At 41.1% G+C, this 21208-nt stretch overlaps 1 protein-coding gene across 2 annotated transcripts in view; it reads right to left on the minus strand.

Annotated features, from left to right (window-relative positions):
• Positions 1 to 21208, minus strand: part of Vwa8 (von Willebrand factor A domain containing 8) — a 320343-nt gene that overhangs the window by 120471 nt on the left and 178664 nt on the right. For both annotated transcript variants that reach the window (XM_057786174.1, XM_057786175.1), the window contains 5 exons: positions 17048 to 17123; positions 15369 to 15504; positions 12873 to 12992; positions 7632 to 7837; positions 6050 to 6201 (listed from right to left, as the gene is read on the minus strand). In XM_057786174.1, the coding sequence (XP_057642157.1) occupies positions 6050 to 6201; positions 7632 to 7837; positions 12873 to 12992; positions 15369 to 15504; positions 17048 to 17123 (690 nt within the window). The remainder of the gene's footprint in view (positions 1 to 6049; positions 6202 to 7631; positions 7838 to 12872; positions 12993 to 15368; positions 15505 to 17047; positions 17124 to 21208) is intronic.

A 21208-nucleotide genomic window follows, 5' to 3' on the forward strand; every position in this document is an offset into this window, starting at 1 on the left:
TCCTAAGATAAAAGCCCCAGAAAGATAAAAATGAGTGTAACAAGGATGTCTCAGGAACTTGACACAGCACATATGGTTACAAAAGGCCCGAGGATCTATCAGCAGTTTTTCTGGGTGCTGGTGAAGTAGCTCAGTTGGGAGAGTGTTTTCCCAGCACCACATAAAGCAGGCAAGGTGACACATGCTTATGACCCAATGTTCAGAGGCTAGCCCGGAATAAAAGACAACCTGTGTCACAAAAATCAAACCAAAACCAAAACAAACAACAAAACCAATTCAAAACAGTTATTTCTGTAGGACAGAATAAGGGAAGTTTCTGGTTTCTTTTACTTTGTTTACAAACTATCAATAAGAAAAATGACTTAATAAGTAAAGAGGCACTGAAGGAGAAACTGAGTCAAGGACAAGGAAGGACTCCGGAGAAAAAAGAGTGCCCGTTTAAGTGGTTTCAAGGCTGTGTGTCACAGGCAGGGCAAAGGGCAGCAGAAGACAGCCCTGGGAGCTGCAGGAACCTTTCTGTGCAGTCACTCCACAGCGGCCATGGGAGAGAGCTCATCTTGTGTTCCCAGCAAGGAGAGAGCGGAGATGTGTGTTCTTCATATACAGATAGAAAGTTTTATGTATCTACAAAAATTTCTAGAGTTCTTTTCTGTCCTGGATAAATCATTCAGAGTCTTATTAAAAGATCTTCCATCATTACAAACATAAGTGTATGCATGTGTGTATATAATACAAGTATATGTATCATGGACAATGATGATTTCCAAGTTAATCACTCAAAAATCATGTTTCTTTGCTTTTATTTTGTAAAACCTTTTTAACAAAACCATTAATTTCTGGTGTCTAATTTCAACTGTTTCAGAAGTTGCCAAAAACTTGTCATTAGAGTTGGAACACACACACAGAATGCAGGTGCAAACGTGCACACACACACACAGAATGAAGGTGCAAATGTGCACACACACAGAATGCAGGTGAGGGCCGGGCGGTGGTGGTGCATGCCTTTAATCCCAGCACTTGGGAGGCAGAGGCAGGTGGATCTCTGTGAGTTCAAGACCAGCTTGGTCTACAAGAGCTAGTTCCAGGACAGGCTCCAAAAAGCCACAGAGAAACCCTTTCTCGAAAAACCAAAAAAAAAAAAAAAAAAGAAAAAAAAAAAAAAAGAATGCAGGTGAGGATGTGCTCTCACATACACAGAATGCAGGTGCAAACGTGAACACACACACACACACACAGAATGCAGGTGTTAATGTGCACACACACACACACACACAGCAACTCTGTTCCTGTTTTCTAAGAGTCTCTGTCTCAAATTACTTATCTATAAATGCACTTTATGGATAGTATGTGCATATGCGATGTATGTGTCTAATAGGCTTATTGTGAGAATTATTCTTAACTCGTGTAGGGAAGCTGCCTACGAAAGCAAGTGGCAGCAGTTACTACAGTTTCCGCTGCCATCCTCTACTGCTACCCCAGTAACACCACGTTAGTATGGCAACAAAAATGCTACAATCGGTGCATTCTAAAGTATTTACATGTTATTTCAGATGCATAAAATGACAGTTCCTTCATTTTAATTATTGTTAAATATAAAATAATGTATGTCATTTAAAACAGAGGCTGAGAAAAGGGGCTCTCCTCCACCTTCAAGACATGTCTCCACCATGACAAATTTCATTTTTAAATTTGGAAACATGGATACGGCAGGAGACTTTTTACTATGAAAAGGAACTGCAGAATAAGAACTTAGTTGGGGAACAAACAAGAAATCTATGCTATATGCATAGCATATAACCATATGCATAGGTACCCATGTCTGTAGAAGATAATATATCCCTTCCCTCGGATGTTTAGAACTAATTATTCTTGGGGAATATTTGTTTTAATGTGTGTCTTTTGCTTATGCCGCATTTGTTTAACTCTGAGAAGCTGTGATTCTTTGCCTGTCTAAAACAGCTGATGGTCTAAAAAAAGAGGCCAACATAGCGAGGCAGGAGCAAGGATCGGGGAGGGGCTGGCAGGCAGAGTATAAATGCAGAGAAAGGAGGACGCCAGGGGCAGCCACCCAGTCAGTCACTTACTTACAGGAAAGTAAGATGGACAGAAGAGAAGGAAAAAGCCCAGAGGCAAAAGGTATTCAGGATAATTTAAGATAAGAAAAGCTGGCAAGAAACAAGCCAAGCTAAGGCCAGGCATTCATAAGTAAGAATAAGCCTCTGTGTGGGATTCATTTGGGAGCTGGGTGGTGGGCCCTCCAACAAAGCCAAAAGAGTAAAACTTCACACAACAAATTCTGCCATGTATGTAATATATTATATACATATATACATAGATTAAGTAGCACCATACACATAAAACATATAAATATAAAAACATAAAAACCATGGCATTTAAAACTATTTAGTTGCAATCCAAATACTTCTATGTCTGTGATTTGTATGGAACACACCACTGATAAATCTGACTTCTTTCTCTATAGAACACATAAAATAATGAAATTTAAATTCCCAATGAAGCATATTTCTGTTTGGAAGTCACCTCTCCAGTGTGCAGTTTGATCATATTTATCATCTCTTTGACATGTCCTTTCTCATGCTCTAGAAACTATAAAAGGGACAGGTAAAACAAAACCAAAAACAGTCTCAGAAGTCCGAGGGAAGGGAGAAGAGCAACGTGAATATCTGAATGTCAGTTCTGACCCACAGCTCAGATCTGCGAATATGTTTGTGGATCAAGAAGAAGGGCTACATTACGCCCAATCACACAAACAAATACCCTCTACTTAAAACCAACAGGTTGGCAAAGCTTTATTAACAAGGCAGTTAAATTTCTTCTTCTCACACTGTCTAAAACCTGCATAAACCTGGATATGGGGACTCTACTAGCTAAGAGGAAAAAAAGAGGGACAGCACCTTTCACTTGGGTAGTTCACCACTGCACCACAGGGCATTAAAATGACATAGGTTTTTATTTTTATTTGTTTTTTTTCCCCTTTCCCCACAGTCTTACTATGAAGTCCTGGCTATTCTGGAACTCATTATGTACACCACACCTCGAACGCAGAGATCCACCTGCCTCTGCTGAATGACGGTGTTTAGCTCCTGGGTTGGCAGCACCACTCTTACACACCCTCTATATATTCTGATGTGAACTGAGGAAGGATAGACAAACTGTGCCCGGGTGTTGATGACGTAACAATCTCCCTCGGCTGCAATACCTGCTGCATTCTCTTTTGAGCTAAATGAGCCAGTGGCTAAATTACCTTCCCCCCCTCGTCTTCAGCATAGCTGTGACAACTCTGTTCTACTCTGTGATCTTTGCTCCCATCCAATCAGGATGATGGCTAACTGCATAACAAAGGAATCAACAGGCTATAACAAGAAAGCTCACTCATGGAAAAAAGATATTAAAGTAATTGAACTATTTTTACCCTTCTACCTTAGGCATGGACTCCAGTGCCTTCAAAAGTCTTTGAGACTACTATTGATAGTTAGCTCTCCAGTGGGCCAAAGGCTGTCCTGGCCAAGCCTGAAGCCTTCATGTGAAGGTTTGATAGCAGAAATGTTCGGGGACTTGAATTCCTGAATATATGCAATAAATTTATATGCAACGTGGGGATGAGGCCCAAGTATAAACACATTAATTTGCTTTCTATATAACTTATTCACATATACACTTTATACAATGTATAAAACACAAGTTTATACATTTTTAGCACATCTCTGTTTAACTGCAGCTTGTCATCTGAGTTCAGGTATTTATTTTGGTATTTTTTTTTTTTTTTTGAGACTGCATCTCTCTACATAGCCCTGGCTGTCCTGAAACTCATTTTCTAGACCAGGATGACCTCAAACTCACAGATCTGCCTGCCTTTGCATCCTGAGTACTGGCATGTGCCACCACGTCCAGCTGTGGCATCATTTTTGACACTCAAAGTTTTCAGATTTTGGATTTTCATATTAGGATGTTCAATGTGTATTACTTGTAGAAAGCTGCAGTTTGCTTTTACAGACAGGACCACAGTGAGACTATGCCAGAGGGCAAAGGCTATTCAGTCAGCAGAGGGCTTAGTGTAAGCACATACTCTGGCCTCGACCAGGACAGTCTCATGCCACATCTGCGTTTACAGTTACTGCCAATACTTCCCCTTCTATTCTCAAAAATGCCAATTTGGATAACAAATTCTATTCTTATGTTTTCGATAATAAAATGCTCTTATTTTTACCAACAGGCTCCCATTTAGCCAAGGAACTTCTCCAAATTCAAATGAAATGAACCTATGAGGGCAGCTATGTCCGACGTAGGTGTGCAGTCTGAATATCTGACAGACAGCTGAACTCCAAGCTGTTATCCTGCTGACTTTATCGCCTGTCTTCTCCAATGTAAGACTGGTAATATGGCAGGAAGAGTCCTATGCCACCCGTGGGTTTCATGAAGTCACCAGAATTTACAGACGAGAACTGCTTTAAAAAGACTGTGCGGATTATACAGCATACAGTCCCTTCTACCCCAAGAAAAACTGCTTTCTCTCCACATTTTCTCTAAGCTTATTTGGAAATCTCTGCGGTTAGCTGTGTTTAACCCAATTTCAAGCACAAGTCTGACCCTTTTGTCTCAGGCCTCCACTCTGAACGCCAGAGCTGACTGTCACCTGCCCTGGCAGGTGTGAACGCGCTGACCAAGGGCTGTGGTTTACGGATGCCAACAAGGGCATCAAACCATCTCTGCCCTCCTCCTGTGATAAAACTGCCACCAGCTTTCTTATAACGCACATGTCTCAGTCTTTACTACTACACACCAGCACTAGGACAGCAGCTGTAATTCACAAGCCTGTTTTCTACAGAGCTAGAGTTCTAATTACAAGCACTTGTTAACAGTGGCTAAAAACCAAAAGCCATCGTATCTCCAAAAGATGAGGGTTTGTAAGAGGGAATGGAGAACGTGTTAGTGACAGAAGCTTGCACATTAGAGATACTTTCTGAACTCTCTAATAGAGAGGATACTTACACCCAACAAATTACTTTGATCGAAATGCTCATAAGGACTGCTAACCAGCCACTGAAACAGTACAGACAAACTGAGCGTCAGCAAGTAACTCCCACTTGCTCTTCCTAAGGAAATTACTCATCGAACACACAACCGGTCCACCCAGAGCACCTACCATAACCACCATGCTGTGGTTATCACAGAAGGGAAATACTTGTTTCTCATTGAGAAATTCTTGGTATGTTTGTATTGCATTTTTCTGGGTTTCTATGTTTTTATAATGACTTCAAAGAAAGATGATATGTACACTTAGAAAAGTATATATTGCCAGAGTATCATCCATAAAAATGTAATCCCATTCTAGATAGTGCCTCCCATAAGAGAATAGAGTCTAATAATTTATCTTAAGAATTGTAATTGTTCCCTGTGAATTTATAGTAGCCTACATTTTGTAGACAAAGATGGCATAAGATGCATTATCAATAAACTACCCATCAGAAATCATTTTCCAATTAATAAACACTGCCAACCACAGCTGGACTGAGCATACGGGGGGCGGGGGGGCTGTCAGACTGTGTGCTAGGAATCCGATTGTTCTCACTATCTCTTCTAAAATAAGCACCCTTCGATCTGCACTAATTTGATAAGCTCAGAAGCCCATCATAAAGAAAGGTATATGGTGACCTCAGTAAATGAATTACTCTTTAAACAGTTCTCGCATCTGTACACTGACTTGCACTGCATTATGAAATAACAAGACCCACAGTCATTCAACAAAAGGACAGAGACTGATAAAGAAACAAATATTTCCCTTTATTTGAGTGTGTTACAGCTACTTCTGGGATACTGATAATAACTGAAATCCTTAATTTACAGGGCTATGAATGATGCTACTTTACTGAGAACCAGCCAGCAAACAGTAGCCATCTGAAGAGCACCACTCACGGAGGGTTTCCCATACCAACTCGGTTTAGCAGTGTCTACAGTGAATTAGGAACTATCGGCATCTAAGTCAGAAGAACCATGCTCAAGATTATTTATCAACAGTGGGTTTCCTTACTCCTTTGCCAGATGCACATTGGTAGGTTTTGCTCCAATTGGGATCCCATATTTGTGCATAGTGTTCATCAAAATTTCCCTCATGTCGCTGTTGTAAGAGTCAAAGTCAAACACATTTCGAACCACACTGGAGAGACCTTCGTTGGGAAATTTCTGTACAGAAAGAAGAAATCTTCATTATACATGAGAGAAAGCACATATGATTATAAAGGTTTATAAACTGATAGAGTAATAGCACACTAATGAACTTCTGCTAGCGGAAATGCATTAGATGTGTTTGACAACCAGACAGTAGGAACACACCCTTATATACAGCTGTGACAGAGACAGCTTATTTTCCCTTTGAGTTATACAGAAATAATAGAGGTGCAATTCTCCCTCTCAGGTGTCAGCCCTGCTCAGACCTTGTATCTAAACACTCAGTCTATGAATAAATGGAGAAAAAAGATAAAGGAACAGGAGAGAGGGGAAGAACTTAAGTGCGGCTTCCTGGAACATGGAGGTAAAGAAGGCAAGAGCCACCACAGCTAGCCATATGGTGGGAGTCCCTCTACTGACCGATTTCACTTTCTTTTGGTGCTGACATACAAGCTGGTGTGTTGGACTCAGCAAGGCCTTATAGGGAGAGTAAGCTTTTTTTTTTTCCATGTATATACGGAACGAACACACACACACACACACCAGGTTTTCAGACTTAAGGGTAGAATGTGATGTTTCTGTATATGTTGTAGAATAATTAAACAAAGTGAATGGACCTATTTGTCATTTTGCATAATTATATTTTAATGGGATAATCATTTAAAATCTACTCTCTTAGCAGTTTCACAGTGAGCACTGTTGTTAGCAACAGCTCTCCAGTCACTGTGCTGGGTAACAGCTCCTCTTCCTCTGCAACTGAGGATTTTCCCCTTTACAAGTCTCTCCCCCATTTTACCACCAAGCAACCTATTTTTCCCAGCGAGGTTTTCTTGGAGCATTAGAGACAAAAGAGAATTCACAAGTCAAAGGCTGTGGTGCTAGGTTGGAGATCATTATTTGCAATATAGAGGTTACTTGTTTTGTTTTCTTTACCAAGTGGATTATACATTATGCATGACCAGAGGAATTTTATTCTCTTGACCACTTATCCCGACAAGTTCTTTTAGTATATTATCAGTTAGTTCTTGTTCTGCTTTCTACATTCTTGTCAGTTGTAATACTTTCTATTCAGATACCACGCTGGTTGTAAAAACCCCCCAAAATAGAAATATTTCCTTGTTGTTTAATTATTTTCCCTCTCCAACACACACACACACACACACACACACACACACACGCACTCACACATCTGCACCCATTAAAAACAAAACCAACCCAAAACCAACCCATTAAATTTCTGAGCTGATTGTTAATGATCATGGCACAAACCCTTGCTAAAGCCAATTCAAAGACTAAAATAATGACTTCAAGATTTATGTTATGCATACTTCATATCAGGTTATCTGACTTGACCTATTACAAAATGGAAACACCAGTCATAAACTATATAATCTTGAAGATACAGTGGTTTCATCTAGTCACCTTTGCACAGATGTATACCATACCTGTAAATGTTTGACAATGTTGACAACTTCTCTGGTAGAATAAGGATAGTTAATAATCCCTTGGTCAGCCAAGCTCCTCAGCTCTCCAAAGGCCGCCACAAGCTTCTGAAGGATGGGTTCAGGCACATTTGGGCCATACTGTTTGAGCATCTCAAGCTCTGAATGGGGTTTGGGGTTATCAATGGCATGACAGCTAAAGATGTCACCTACAGAAAGGAGAAGAATCACATTCAGTGAGTAGTCAATCCACTGTGATGTACACAACAAAATGTAATGGTGGTTTAAAGAACCAGTAGATGCTCAGCAAATCATAGAAAGTCCATCTAACAATAGGATTTTACAGACAAGAAAGAAAATGCCTGAACCAGAAAAAAATAACTGAGTGACATGTGGCTTATTCTGCATGAGTTTACTTCTACTAAAGGTTATGCTCCTGAATAATGTTTCCTGTGAGATAGACTACTCTGTCCCTGCCGAAGCAGTCAGTGGTAACGGTTCAGTCTAGACCAGCAGCAACAAGCCCTTATTCTGATTTAGGAACAATGTGGGCAAACAGTTATTTTCTGTGCAAATGTAGGAGTGCTGTGTATAGTTAAAACTAACAAAACAGAGCATCACGGCTTCAAGCTTCATCTCACAAACTGACATTTTCAAATTCAAACATTCAAGGCAGCTTTGTTTTTTCATTGAAAATGAAAGTTATCCAAAGTGGTTGCACAAATGATCCTACTGCACGTAATGGCTTTGTGGGAGCCTAGACAGTTTGGATGCTCACCTTCATAGACCTGGATGGAGCTGGGTGGTCCTTGGACTTCCCACAGGGCAGGGAACCCAGATTACTCTTAGGGATGATGAGGGAGGGGGACTTGATGGGGGAGGGGGAGGGAAATGGGAGGTGGTGGCGGGGAGAAGGCAGAAATCTTTAATAAATAAATAAATAATTAAAATAAAGAAAGAAAATGAAAGTTATCCTGAATGTAAAAAGGTATTGGGCCTACCATGCAGTCATCAAATGATTACTAAACATCTTCCAGACACCAAGTACAACCTGAGGTAATATGCACCAACGATTAAAAAGTCCTCATCCTCGTGGAATTTATGTTCTGTTGAGAAAGTACAGAACATGACAGGAGAAGGGGTTGTGGAAGAGGGCAGCCACGGGGCCCCACTGAGAAGGTAAAGACTCTAAAGCAAGTATAAATGGCATATAAAAGAGCGAGGCAGGGAAGTTTGGAGAGAGGATGTGGGAAACATCACAAAGGATACTGAATTCACTGAACACAGGCTCAGCATCTGGGAGATGAGCTTACGTGCAGAGTGAAATGGGAAGACAGGGATTTTTTTTTTTTAACCAGAAGAGTAGACTGCTATCTATCGAGGTCCTTTGGGGTCCAGTCCTAAGGACCTCTTCAGGGTTTAGACTGGACACTACAGTAGGCAAAAGGAATTTTTTTCTTAGGGTATCTGAGGGCAAAAGAATGAACTCTCCCACTCTGTGCTTTTCCCAATCAGTCTCTTTATTGTTCAGGTTCTATTCTAACTGTCCTGCCCTACTTCTGATTCCTCCCAGCCTTTTCTCTTTCTAGCCTCGAAACTTTCTTCTTACAGGAGCTTTGAAGTGATTTAAAAAATTACAAGAGTTATCTCTCACTGGTCAAAAGTACATTTTTAGAGTAAGCAATAAGGAGTTGAGCCCATTGCCATGACAATACAAGGTTCCAAGGTTACAGAAGACCGTGACCAGACCAGGGAGGGGGGCACTGTGCCCAGTGATAAACTTTGAGATAAGGGTCTACTCTCAGCAGACTGGCAAGCGAAGAATTGGCATGCTTTTTTTAGGGTGCTTTGTGTAGCAACATCTTTGACTCTGATCTTGTGCATAGCTGTAAAAGTTTTATGATCTGTTTACAAAATGCCTTTAGTCTATTTCAAACTTGCTTTGAGGTGAAAGTCAGCTAACAGTGTGCAGTTAGTCTCAGCAAAAGGAACATAGCAGGCTTTTAGAGTCTATAGTCCTCATGGGACAAAGAGATATATATATATATATATATATATATATATATATATATATATATATATATATATAATATAGCTAAATGAAAAATCATCTTCCTGACCACCCACAGATATATGTGCCCGTAAGATTGAGATATAATCATGAGACTGCATATACACATCACATGAGATTACACACTACAGTGCAGGTACTGCGGAGACACTAAGCTGCTTTAGCAAATGTAAACAACAGTTTCCATAGTCGATGTCCTATAGGCCTTGGCTGGACAGGATCAACCTTCATCAGAGTCACTCTTCTGGTGGGTTGACATCTGAATTATTAATTGCCATATGCCATATATTTCCACAGCCTCCAACAGTTGTCAAGAACAAACTGCAGAGGGTGTACACCAGTGCTCCTCAAACTTTCTAATGCTGCAACCCTTTAACACAGTTCCTCATATTGTGGTGAAATTATTTTCACTGCTACTTCCTAACTAATTTTATGAATCATAATGTAAATGTCTGTGTTTTCCATTGGTCTTAGGTGACCCCTGGGAAAGAGTTGTTTGACTCCCAAAAGGGGTTGTGACCTACAGGTCAGGAATTACTGGTGTAGGGCGACAAATGCCCTACAAATGCCCATGCAGCACTGCTGTTCATTTTGCTTGAAGAGGCTCTGACCAAACTGTTACAGATCTATAACTTTGGAAGGCAGTCTCTCTGGAGCATGGATAGGCATGCTTATTGCAGGATGTTACCTAAGCTCAGGTCCTTCTGCACAGCATCCCAATGCAGGATCAGGGATTAGTTTCCTTCATGCTTTCCTGGGAAAACTGGGGCTTGAATAACACAAGCACAAATATTGACTCACTGACCACTGATTTTCCTTAAGTGTTTTGAGATAGGATCTGATGGTCTGACATTAATCCAAGCTGATTGTGATCACTCCTATCCTCCACTGGTCAGCTTTACATACTGACTTCTTCTCTCACTACGACTACTATGACTACTACTTTCAGTAGGAGACATAATTCCTCATTTGCTTTTGATCAGAGTATGGTGTTTCCTAACATAAAATTGTGGCAGGATGCCGGGCGATGGTGGCGCATGCCTTTAATCCCAGCACTAAAACATTAGTTTTTTTTTTTTACTTTATTCATTCATCCATCCATCCATCCATCCATCCATCCATCCATCCATCCATCCATTTATTTATTTATTTATTTTGACACAGCATCTCTCTGGTCAGCTACTTTTTTTGTCAGCTACTGTTAGAAGCGCTCAGCAGCTGTCTGTTCAGAAAGCTGCAGTTCCAACATTCATTTCTTCTTCGCCCCTCTCAAGTCAGTTCTAATTGGATCTGAATCATCCAACAGAAACAATTCTTGACTAAACCCAGTCCATGACTAAACCTGGTGATGGGTTCCCTGGCTGTGTCTTAGCATCAGTGGTGCTTAGGACACTTGCCACAGTTAGTCACTCTCCTGTCCTTACTTGATGTCTGATCCTTCCTCAATGCTTTCTGGGCTTTTTCTCACATTGATGACCTTTCCTCAATTTCTACATTGACTCCTTCATAGAATGTTCTGGTCTTCTTTTATCTATATATATACTCATTCCCTTGGTAAAATCAAAGCATATCATTTCACAGTATCACTTAAATAACTGTTATTGCCATGAATTTCTCTGCAGCCAGACTGTTCAATTCCCTGCCGAACACTTATTTCCAACTTGTCTTAACTTGGATCTAATAATTCCCCAATATGAGGACTCACTGAATGGATATTTCTTTTTAATCCCCTTTATTTATGATAATGACGCCAATGTTCTTGACAATAACATTTTTCTTGAGCTTCTTTTTTCTCTTACATGTCTTACCATCTACCAGGAAATCTTACTGACTCTTAAAACACATTCCAAATTATCTCACAATTATCAATATTAGCCACTGCAGCTTCTGAACAGACAGCTGCTGAGTGCTTTTAATAGTAGCTGACAAAAAAAAGTAGGTGACCAGAGAGATGCTATGTCAAAATAAATAAATTAATGAATTAATTAAAAAATATGTAAGGTGCCAAGAGGTTAGGGATTTAGAAGACCAAAGTTGTCCAGCAACCACTGTGGGGAGAGGGGAAACAGCAGGGAAGTAGGAGGGGAAAGTGGAGTGAGAAGAGGAAGATGGGAGGGGTGGGGGGAGGGGGGGAGGGGGAAGGCTGGCATGGGTGTCAAGGACAAAGGAGTAGATGGGGAATGAGAGAGACTAGTGGCACAAGGTGCGGGCGGACGGGGACAGAATGGACAGTGAGCATCACTGTAGCCCTCAGAATGGGTGTGAAAAGGGGAGCCGCAGAGTGGCAGTGGCTATGAACAACCAGCAAAGAACCCCTACTTTTCCACACTAGAGAAAACCATAGGCTTGCTCTAGAGTGGTCACATGAGCACATTTGCAAGAGCAGCATTACTGCAGGAATCTAAAATAAAAGCTGCATAAATAGCATGAGCACATACAGCTGTTCCTCCTAAAATGTATGGAGCAGACTACTGTACTCATTTCCATGACTTACTGATTCAATTAATATTCTGGGGACTGATTTTCAATTCAGCATGATTACTTACCTCATTTCTCTGAGTAGCGGCACACTACTCTATGATCCAGACACAGAGTTTCTTATTTTGGTCTCCCGTGGAGAGACAGTGGGTTGCTCTCATTCTATATCGTACACAGTATTATGCTGACTATCCTTGTACTCAAATGGCTGCACAGGTAAACCGCTGGGACAAAACCCTTACGTGGAATTGCCAGATCAAGATCCTAACAGGAGTCTGGGCCTGCTTTGTACTGTATATGAGATTCCAGAGAAGGGGAATCCACCTAAGTTGTTGTTGTTGATGATGATGATGATGATGCATCCTCCAGGGCCTCCCTACTCAGTAGGAACCAGTCTCTGCCCAGCTGGCCATGGCCTTTTGAAAGGAGGTGATAGGAGACACTAACAGCCACTCACTATGGAGCATTAAACAGCAAAGTACAGTGCAACTGCTTAAGAAGAGAGGCGCTGAGTCAGACACAGACACACAGTCCAGCTCCGCCACTCATTAGCTAAGTGACTGCAGAAAATAACCCCTGGGAGTATCAAAAGCTCTCCCTCCCCCACAGCTGGTTATGAAGGAATGTGAGTAACAGCAGACACTATAGCATTGCTGTGGAACTATTGTTGTTACCATTATAGTTACTGTTTTTACCTAAAGTGCCAAAGAAATCATTGCCCAAGAAAGGGAAGCCAGGCCTGTTGGCCAGAACGACCATCCGAAAGTCAGGATGAATCACGACAACATTTTCTCTTCCATCCACATTAGCAGCACCTGAAAAACGAAACAGGTGGTTTATGAAACTCCGCTCAAAATGGCATAGGTGTTCCTGATTCAACTGTCATCTACAGGCTGTGGGAGGACATATGAGTGACATCAGTGAGGCTCTCGTTCAATCCGGAACACCAGAAAAAAATCACGGGCGTTTGAAAATTGTTATGCTCTACTTCTAAGCTATCCTTCAAAATCACAGAGGCCAGACAGGGCTTGGTCACAGCTTCTGTCCAGGCAGCCCTTCCTCCCCTTGCTGAACCATTTCTGTGTTCTGTAGTCTTCAGAGCAAAGACGCAGGCTGAGTTCGGACCCTGGGGAGTGTGAGGGAGCCTGGGAAGGGACAGTACTCAGGCTAAGGTGACTCGTCTTCCCCCTGAGCTGTGGAAAGTGAAATGTTAGTCAGCTGTTGACGGTGTTGAGCAGACCCCTGAAGAGGAACACCTCTGCTGTGCTGACCTTCCTATGGGGCCACTTCATATACATTCTTCAAAACTTATGGTGCTGGCTATGTATTTTCTATGGCTAGCTATAAACTTCCAGGTCTTTTCAAGAGACAAAAAATTGAAATCAGCATCTTGCACATATTCGGAAAACTTAAAATGCCTTGCAGTTCTATATATACCTTCACTGGCTAGGTTTGGGTTTGTTTTTTGGTAAACTTGACACAAGATAGAGTCAGTCACCTGGGAAGAGGGGCCCTCAGCTGAGAACATGTCTCCATAAGATCGCCTATAGGCAAGTCTGTGGGGGCATGTTCTTGATTAATGACTGATGTGGCAGGGTTTAGCCCTTTGTGGGTAATGCCTCTCCTAGGCAGGGAGTCCTGGGGCATATACAAAATCAAACTGAGCAAGCTACAAGAACAAATCAATAAGCGATATTCCTGAATGACCTCTACCTTCAGTTCCTGCCATGGCCTCCTCCAGCGATAGAGTGTGACCTCAGAGTTGTAAACTCTAAGCTAAAACAAACCTCTTCCCAAAGTTGCTTTTGATCATACTGTTTTATCAGAGCAATAGAAATCCAAACTAAGATAATACTGATGGATTTATCCCCGCCCCCCAGCAATATCTACTAAAAGAATAGTATTTCTGAGTTTGGAGAGGAAGAAAAGAAAATTCAAAGCAGAGAACAATCCCTTCTGAGTGATTGATATATGATATATATCACAAATAAACATTTACAAATGTATACACACATACATAAAAATTAAATAAAACATCCAATGATTTTTAAATATCTGCAGCATTTTGCTTGAACGTATGTACCACATATGTGTGCCAGTGGAGGCCAGAAGACAACAATGGATTTCCTGGAACTGGAGTTGCAGACGGTTGTGAGCCAACATGTGAGTGCTGGGAATGGAACCTAGTTGTCTGGAAGAGCAGCAAGTACTCTTTGTTTCTCTGTGTAGTTTTTGGAGCCTATTCTGGAACTAGCTCTTGTAGATCAGGTTGGCCTTGAACTCACACAGATCTTCTGTCTCTGCCTCCCAAGTGCTGGGATTAAAGGCGTGTGCCACCACTACCAGGCATTCAGCAAGTACTCTTAACTATTGATCCATCTCTCTAGCCTACATTCAGTGATTTTTAATTGTACTGAGCCAACAATAAAAGCAAATTTTAATAATGTGAGAAAGAGAAACAGGCTAGAATTTCAAGATAGCAATTTAATAATAGAATCACATACAAATATTTGAAAAACAGGTATAAAGAGTCAAGGATGGCATTTTTAGGGTAGAAAAGCATAAAGCTGACTTTTCTCACTTTCTACTACTGAAAATTTCAAAGACTGATCATATAAAAGGGAAACTGGGGATTGTGGACATAGGTTAGTGACAGAGTAACTGTGTGGACAGAGGTTAGTGACAGAGTAACTGTGTGGACAGAGGTTAGTGACAGAGTAACTGTGTGGACATAGGTTAGTGACAGAGTAACTGTGTGGACATAGGTTAGTGACAGAGTAACTGTGGACAGAGGTTAGTGACAGAGTAACTGTGTGGACAGAGGTTAGTGACAGAGTAACTGTGTGGACAGAGGTTAGTGACAGAGTAACTGTGTGGACATAGGTTAGTGACAGAGTATCTGAATCCACGACTGAAGCCCCAATTCTACTCTCAGCACCAAAAACAAAAAGAAAAAACAAAAACAAACCAAGCCAAACAAAAAAATCAAACATAACCAACCCAAAAAACAAACAAAACCCTGAGATCAACAAGGCTATATTTAGGTGCTATTTTTAGAAATGATTGTCAATACAATTAAGTTTGCAATGAACTTAAGCTTATTGCTTATTTATAAGTGAGAACTAGAGATACACATACTAGAGATGTAAAAACTATACACATGAAGGAAAATGTTGCTTTTTGCTACTTACGTGCAACAATGCGCCTCCCATCTGCTAGAATCATTTCTCCATTTTCTACCAGAGTTTTCAAAATGCAGGTGACATTTGTTGGTGCTTTGTCTGCCTCATCTACTACTAGAATATGACCCATCTTTACCGCTTTAACCTTTGAAGACAGGAGCAACAAAAGAACCAAAGTAACCATTATTAAAAGCACATCACTCACTGCTTTGAATTTGCCACAGCTAGCTGTAAGTTACAGGCACAGCAGCCATCAGCAACAGCAGCATCACAGAGTTACTAACAACATTCCCGGCCCCATCTTACACCTTAGCCCAGGGGAGACTTCAAGGACAAAGTAGATGAAGTGCCACAGAGAGCAGAGGAGTGAGATGTAACAGTCGCTGTACAGTTTGGAAACTGCTCGTTACAGATCGTCAAATACTGTCACCCTTTGATCGGAGGAGGTGGTCATTCAAGGCAAAGAAAATCGATGGACAGACTGCATCTGGGGAAGAGTGAAGATGGAGAGCCTATACGTCTCTAGGACAGTAAATGTCAGGAAAGGCACAGCAAGGGAGACTGGGTTCCTACTGCTAAGCAATGGGTTGCCAGACCAGGAAATATGCACCTCACCTCCCCAAGTAAGAGGGCAGAACTACACACGTGTGAGTTCTGATGTGATGAAAACGGAGCACGGAGCTCCGCTTCAGGGTCCTGAACTTGGCAGAACACACAGAACAAACAGTTTGGGAAAGTGGTTGAAATGGGCATGGAAACGTGCAGGTAAAAGTATTAGACAAATCTTATGGAGAGCATATAGACCGTCTGGATGGGAAGGGAGAAAGAGAGACAAGCGCTCCAGGTCTCGGGTGACCATGGGAGGGGGACCTGAGAAGAAGGATGAGGCTGTAGACTCACCCTGCCCTTGCCAGGCTTCTCCTCACGCTCTTAAGGAGGCAGGTAGGAGATCTCTAGACATTTCAACATAAACCCAAAACTTTTTTCTAAAAGAGATACTAATAACCTACAACCTAGTGGACCATATAAAATTGTTCTGGCTGCACACGGCTAACTAATGATTTTACGGAAACAAATCGATAAAGGATGCTTCTTTTATCACAATACATACCTGTATTCTCAAAGACTTGATAAGCGTTTTTTAATTTAGGGTAAAAATGAGCTAAATTAAAAAACAGAAAAGATATGGCTCCTATCTGTAACACATCTCTGTTCAAAGAAGAGCTGGGCTCAACCCTGGAGACTTTTGGCACAGATCCCAAAGTCCCCAGCCTTGGGGCCTGGCCCATGACAGCGCCATGACAGGTGCCTGCTGAGCCACTCTGTGGTCAGGCTTAGATCCGAGTCTGGAGTGGGAGTCAGTTCCTCTCAGCTTCTCAAGACACAGGCTAATGTTCTGTTAGTTTAGAGCAACAGACTTTTAAGAAGCCCCAGAAAACAAGCAGAGGATCCCTGCCAGTCCCTGAGTATCTTAGGAGGGAAATGCAGTAGGAGAGCTTGCTACTTTCCCAATAATCTCATTTTGATAGAGAAACATATCTAAAACGATGCAGGCAGTACTCCAGTTATACAGAAACTCGCACCTAAAATAATACATGCTCGTGCTCAGATAACTGACCCACCCATAGGCTGAGCTACAGGAACAATCAAAACACACTTTAAATCATCTGTATCATCGGCTCACTGACCAGAGGTGAGTCTTCATACACAATCAGTCCATCTTTCACGGAGGGCTGCAGGGTCAGCGTCTGCACCGTGGTGTCCCTTAAGTCAAACCAAACACGTCTTAGTCAGGACAGAAATAAACCAATGTTTGAACATGTATAAATAATGAGTAAATCTTTGAATTTGTTCATCATCCTGCTTCCCCCCCCCCAAAAAAAAAACAAAGCAATGAGTAAGTTCAGCCATCATGAACATTCTGTTGACAGGATAAGTCTGAAGGGTTTAGAAATTAATAGAGCTGCCAAATCTCCTCCCCAACCCCAGTGTAATGGTTTCACTGTATGTTTATATTCTATATATTACAAAGAATGTTTATGCTACATAAAACTTGATGATCAGTTTGTTACCCTGGCTGATTTATCTATGAACATTCATTCCGCCCAATCTGCCATCTGGGGCAAAGGCCAGACTTTCACACTCCTTGATGAACACAATGACTTCACAGGATTTTGAAGATTTGGAGATGAAATCCAAGGCTTTGTACCATGTTATTTCAAAGCTATTCTTTTACTATTTGTCTTGCCTTCCTTTAAGCTGAGGGTCTTGAAAAATGTTAACATTGAGTTAGTTATCTATGCTCCGAGTCTCTTTTCTGATGAGCAGTAAAGTTCCTATCAGCCATGTGCAGTGTTGTGGACAATATATAGGTAAGTTCTAACATTTTCAGGGTAAGCAACTGTATGTCTTTACATTCTACACACATTGTATCTTAATAATGAAAAGGTCTATGGTCAATCTGACCATGCTACACAATGAAATCACATAAAATAAAATGTAACCGATATCTCTAAGAGTCCAAAGAGATCTTTCAAAGAACCCTGCTGGAGCACGAGCAAGGAACTCAGGACCGTGAGGGGTGCACCCACACACTGAGACAATGGGGATGTTCTATCAGGAACTCACCAAGGCCAGCTGGCCTGGGTCTGAAAAAGCATGGGATAAAACCGGACTTGCTGAACATAATGGACAATGAGGACTACTGAGAACTCAAGAACAATGGCAATGGGTTTTTGATCCTACTGCACGTACTGGCTTTGTGGGAGCCTAGGCAGTTTGGATGCTCACCTTACTAGACCTGGATGGAGGTGGGTGGTCCTTGGACTTCCCACAGGGCAGGGAACCCAGATTACTCTTAGGGATGATGAGGGAGGGGGACTTGATGGGGGAGGGGGAGGGAAATGGGAGGTGGTGGCGGGGAGAAGGCAGAAATCTTAAATAAATAAATAAATAAATAAATAAATAAATAAATAAATAAATAAAACAAAGAACCCTGCTGCTTACTCGAAATAAGCAACAACTCTCCAGCTGTGTATAAGACACTGCCTGTATTGAAGACTTCACACCATGGTTCTGTAATATACCTATGAAACTTAAACCCAAAATGCCAAACTTTACTGCAAGCTTAAAAATTTTTCATGTGCATGTAGGAGGCAAGGAATGGTACTGATGGCCTTCAAGTCTATCTTAGAGAAAACAGTGATGTCAGGAGGTATACTTGGGGCTGACTAGTCGCAGTTCATGACTCGGGGTTCATGGTTTACGTCCATCCTTTATTCCAGGCGAGCTGAAGCTAGACTTTCTATAGTAGCAGGTAACTTCTCTATAACAGGTTTCATGTACCAGGGCTGGATCAGATACATGGGCAATAGAATCATGAATCTTTCTAATCCCTAGACTTTGTCTTACTTACAGCTTGTCAGAAAGAGTTCTCTAATATGACAGGCAATGGGTTGGTTTCTTGTGTTAACCCCTTAGCTCTGGTCTATTTTGACCCTTTGCCATCTCCAATGATCATGGTTTGACCCCAGAGTTCACTGCTTCCTCCACGTCACAAAGAATACATTCCAATGAGTCATGGTTTTGTCTTTATTAAAAATCTAATTAAAATACCCTAGGCAATGTAAAGAAGAGTGAAAAATATATTCTGGCAAGTAACTGGCACTTTTCAAAATTTTTTGTGAGACATTATAGTATGCTGTTGTATATCAAATTTCTGCCAGTCACTTTTTAATCTATCTTTTGATGACAATTAATTTCCAGTTTTGAGTAAGTTAAGAACAAGTTTCATTAGCTGACTTAAATTCACATTAATATTCTAGCACCAGAGGAGAGGGTGGGTAGGGAAAGGAGAAATACTCGTTCACACAGATTCTTCCAGCGGCATGCTGATTTCTCACCTCGGCTCTCACATGTTTCAAGGGCAACAACTTGACACCTTCCAGTACCAAAAAGGAACAAGAAACTCCTGCATCACTGTCAGTGGATGGAGAGTCAGTTACTGAACAAAGACAGTGCTTATAGCACCTTCCATCAGTAAATTCTATTTTTTAAAAGGCAAATGAAATTGCTCTATAAATGCTTGAAATCTGATAGTATACAACTTGTCAAATTTCATTTTATTAAAGACTCAGTGGTGGAAGAGAAAAGCATGCGAGGTTTTGTTGTTTAGGAAATAAGCACACATCCCATGATCTCCGAAGTCGACTATGATGAGGGGAAGTGCAAATGGGAAACCTGACTTTCAGGGGACTTGGCTCTGAAAGAGAAGATTATAGAACAAAGTCAGTGTTCACGCTGCTGTGCTATCGATACTTTCATCTGGCACATCCGAGGGAGAGTAAAGGCTAGTAAAACAAGTAGACAGAGTAAGCATGCAACTCTGGTTGATTTGTACTTAGTCCAGTAATGTGCCTGATGCGCTGTGTGCGTGCGTGTGTGCGTGCGTGTGTGCGTGTTGGAGGGAGAATGTACTCTGCTCTGCATGGTACCTAATATAGTAAGAGAAGAGCTGGATTTCTATGACATCTCATTATAAACTTTTAAGTAAATAAACTAACAGTAAAATCAGTAAATAACCAGACACTTGCTGTGCTGCATACAGCACAGAAAAGATTCCTAGCGATGATACAATGAATTTCTTTCAGAGTATTAGATTTAAATCATTGCTCCTCATTATGAGTATCTTGGATCAAGCATGTTAATCCTACACATACAAAACAATGACCTGAAGAGAATACAGCAATTTCCAAACTGTTTTGACTTGTTCCTTTCAAAAACAGCTTTGAATATAAGCTAATAAAAGTTTAGAGTCAACAATTTCAACCACACTAGGGAGAAAAAAAGCTAAACCTCATCTCAGCCAGCTTCCTTAGTCCAACTTTTAACAGAGATGGCTTTCTAGCTACTGGTAATGCTCAAGTCAATTAATAAATGTTTAGCTAATTGTTGGTGCTTGTGCTATCACCAATTGTTCCTGCTTCTTACTAGTCTACAAAGTACAGTTTTCTATCAAAGTTTATGTCAGTAGTGCATGGCACAAAGAAATAGTATGCTAAACCAATTTTCATTAACGTAATTTAAGTCCTTTTTGAAGTCGAACTTGTTAATATGCAGTAGTTGGCTTAAGAAATAACTCCAGATGCAATAAAAATAATTAAATTATGAACAGACCAGGACTTTGTTAAAATGAGGAAAACCCCGTGGGGGGCTAAGTTCAGTTGGGGGCAGCTATGGGGAATTAGCCTCTGAGGAGAGGGCTGGTCTCTGGAGAGCAAATGGAATTTGCTCTGCCATGTTGTTTGTAAAGTGTACAAAGCTATGTTCTAATTCACTGAGGAGCAAAACATATTAAAGATATTTATTTTCAAGGTATTTTAATGAGATACATTTTGAGAGATTTATGGTAGTTTTTTTCTTAGAAAAATACAGTCAAACCTGAGGGCGAAAGAAAAAGAGAAGCCTAAGAGCTTCAAAAGATGACCCCTCTTCCCGCACCTGCAATCGGTATGCACAGAACACTCGGACTGCGAGTCAAACATGAGATCAGAAAACAGAGTGCTCGGGAGAGGCAACGGACACAGATTTCCTCAGCATTTTAAACACAGGGGTGACCTGGAAGTACAACTAAATGGTAATTTATTAATAAGATACAAATAATATTACTGAATAAGTTTTTTTTAATTTTATTTTGGAGACATAGAGGGTCTCGGTATGCAGTCTTTGCTGGCCTGGAAGTCCCAAATCATAAGAGCTCCAACTGCCTCTGCCTCTGGAGTGTTGGGATTAAAGGTGTGGATAGAAATACCCGACTGAGATTAGATACTTTTCAAGTGAAGACTTTTGAC

The sequence above is a fragment of the Chionomys nivalis genome, chromosome 12 (genome assembly GCF_950005125.1).
Source record: "Chionomys nivalis chromosome 12, mChiNiv1.1, whole genome shotgun sequence".
NCBI lineage: Eukaryota > Metazoa > Chordata > Mammalia > Rodentia > Cricetidae > Chionomys > Chionomys nivalis.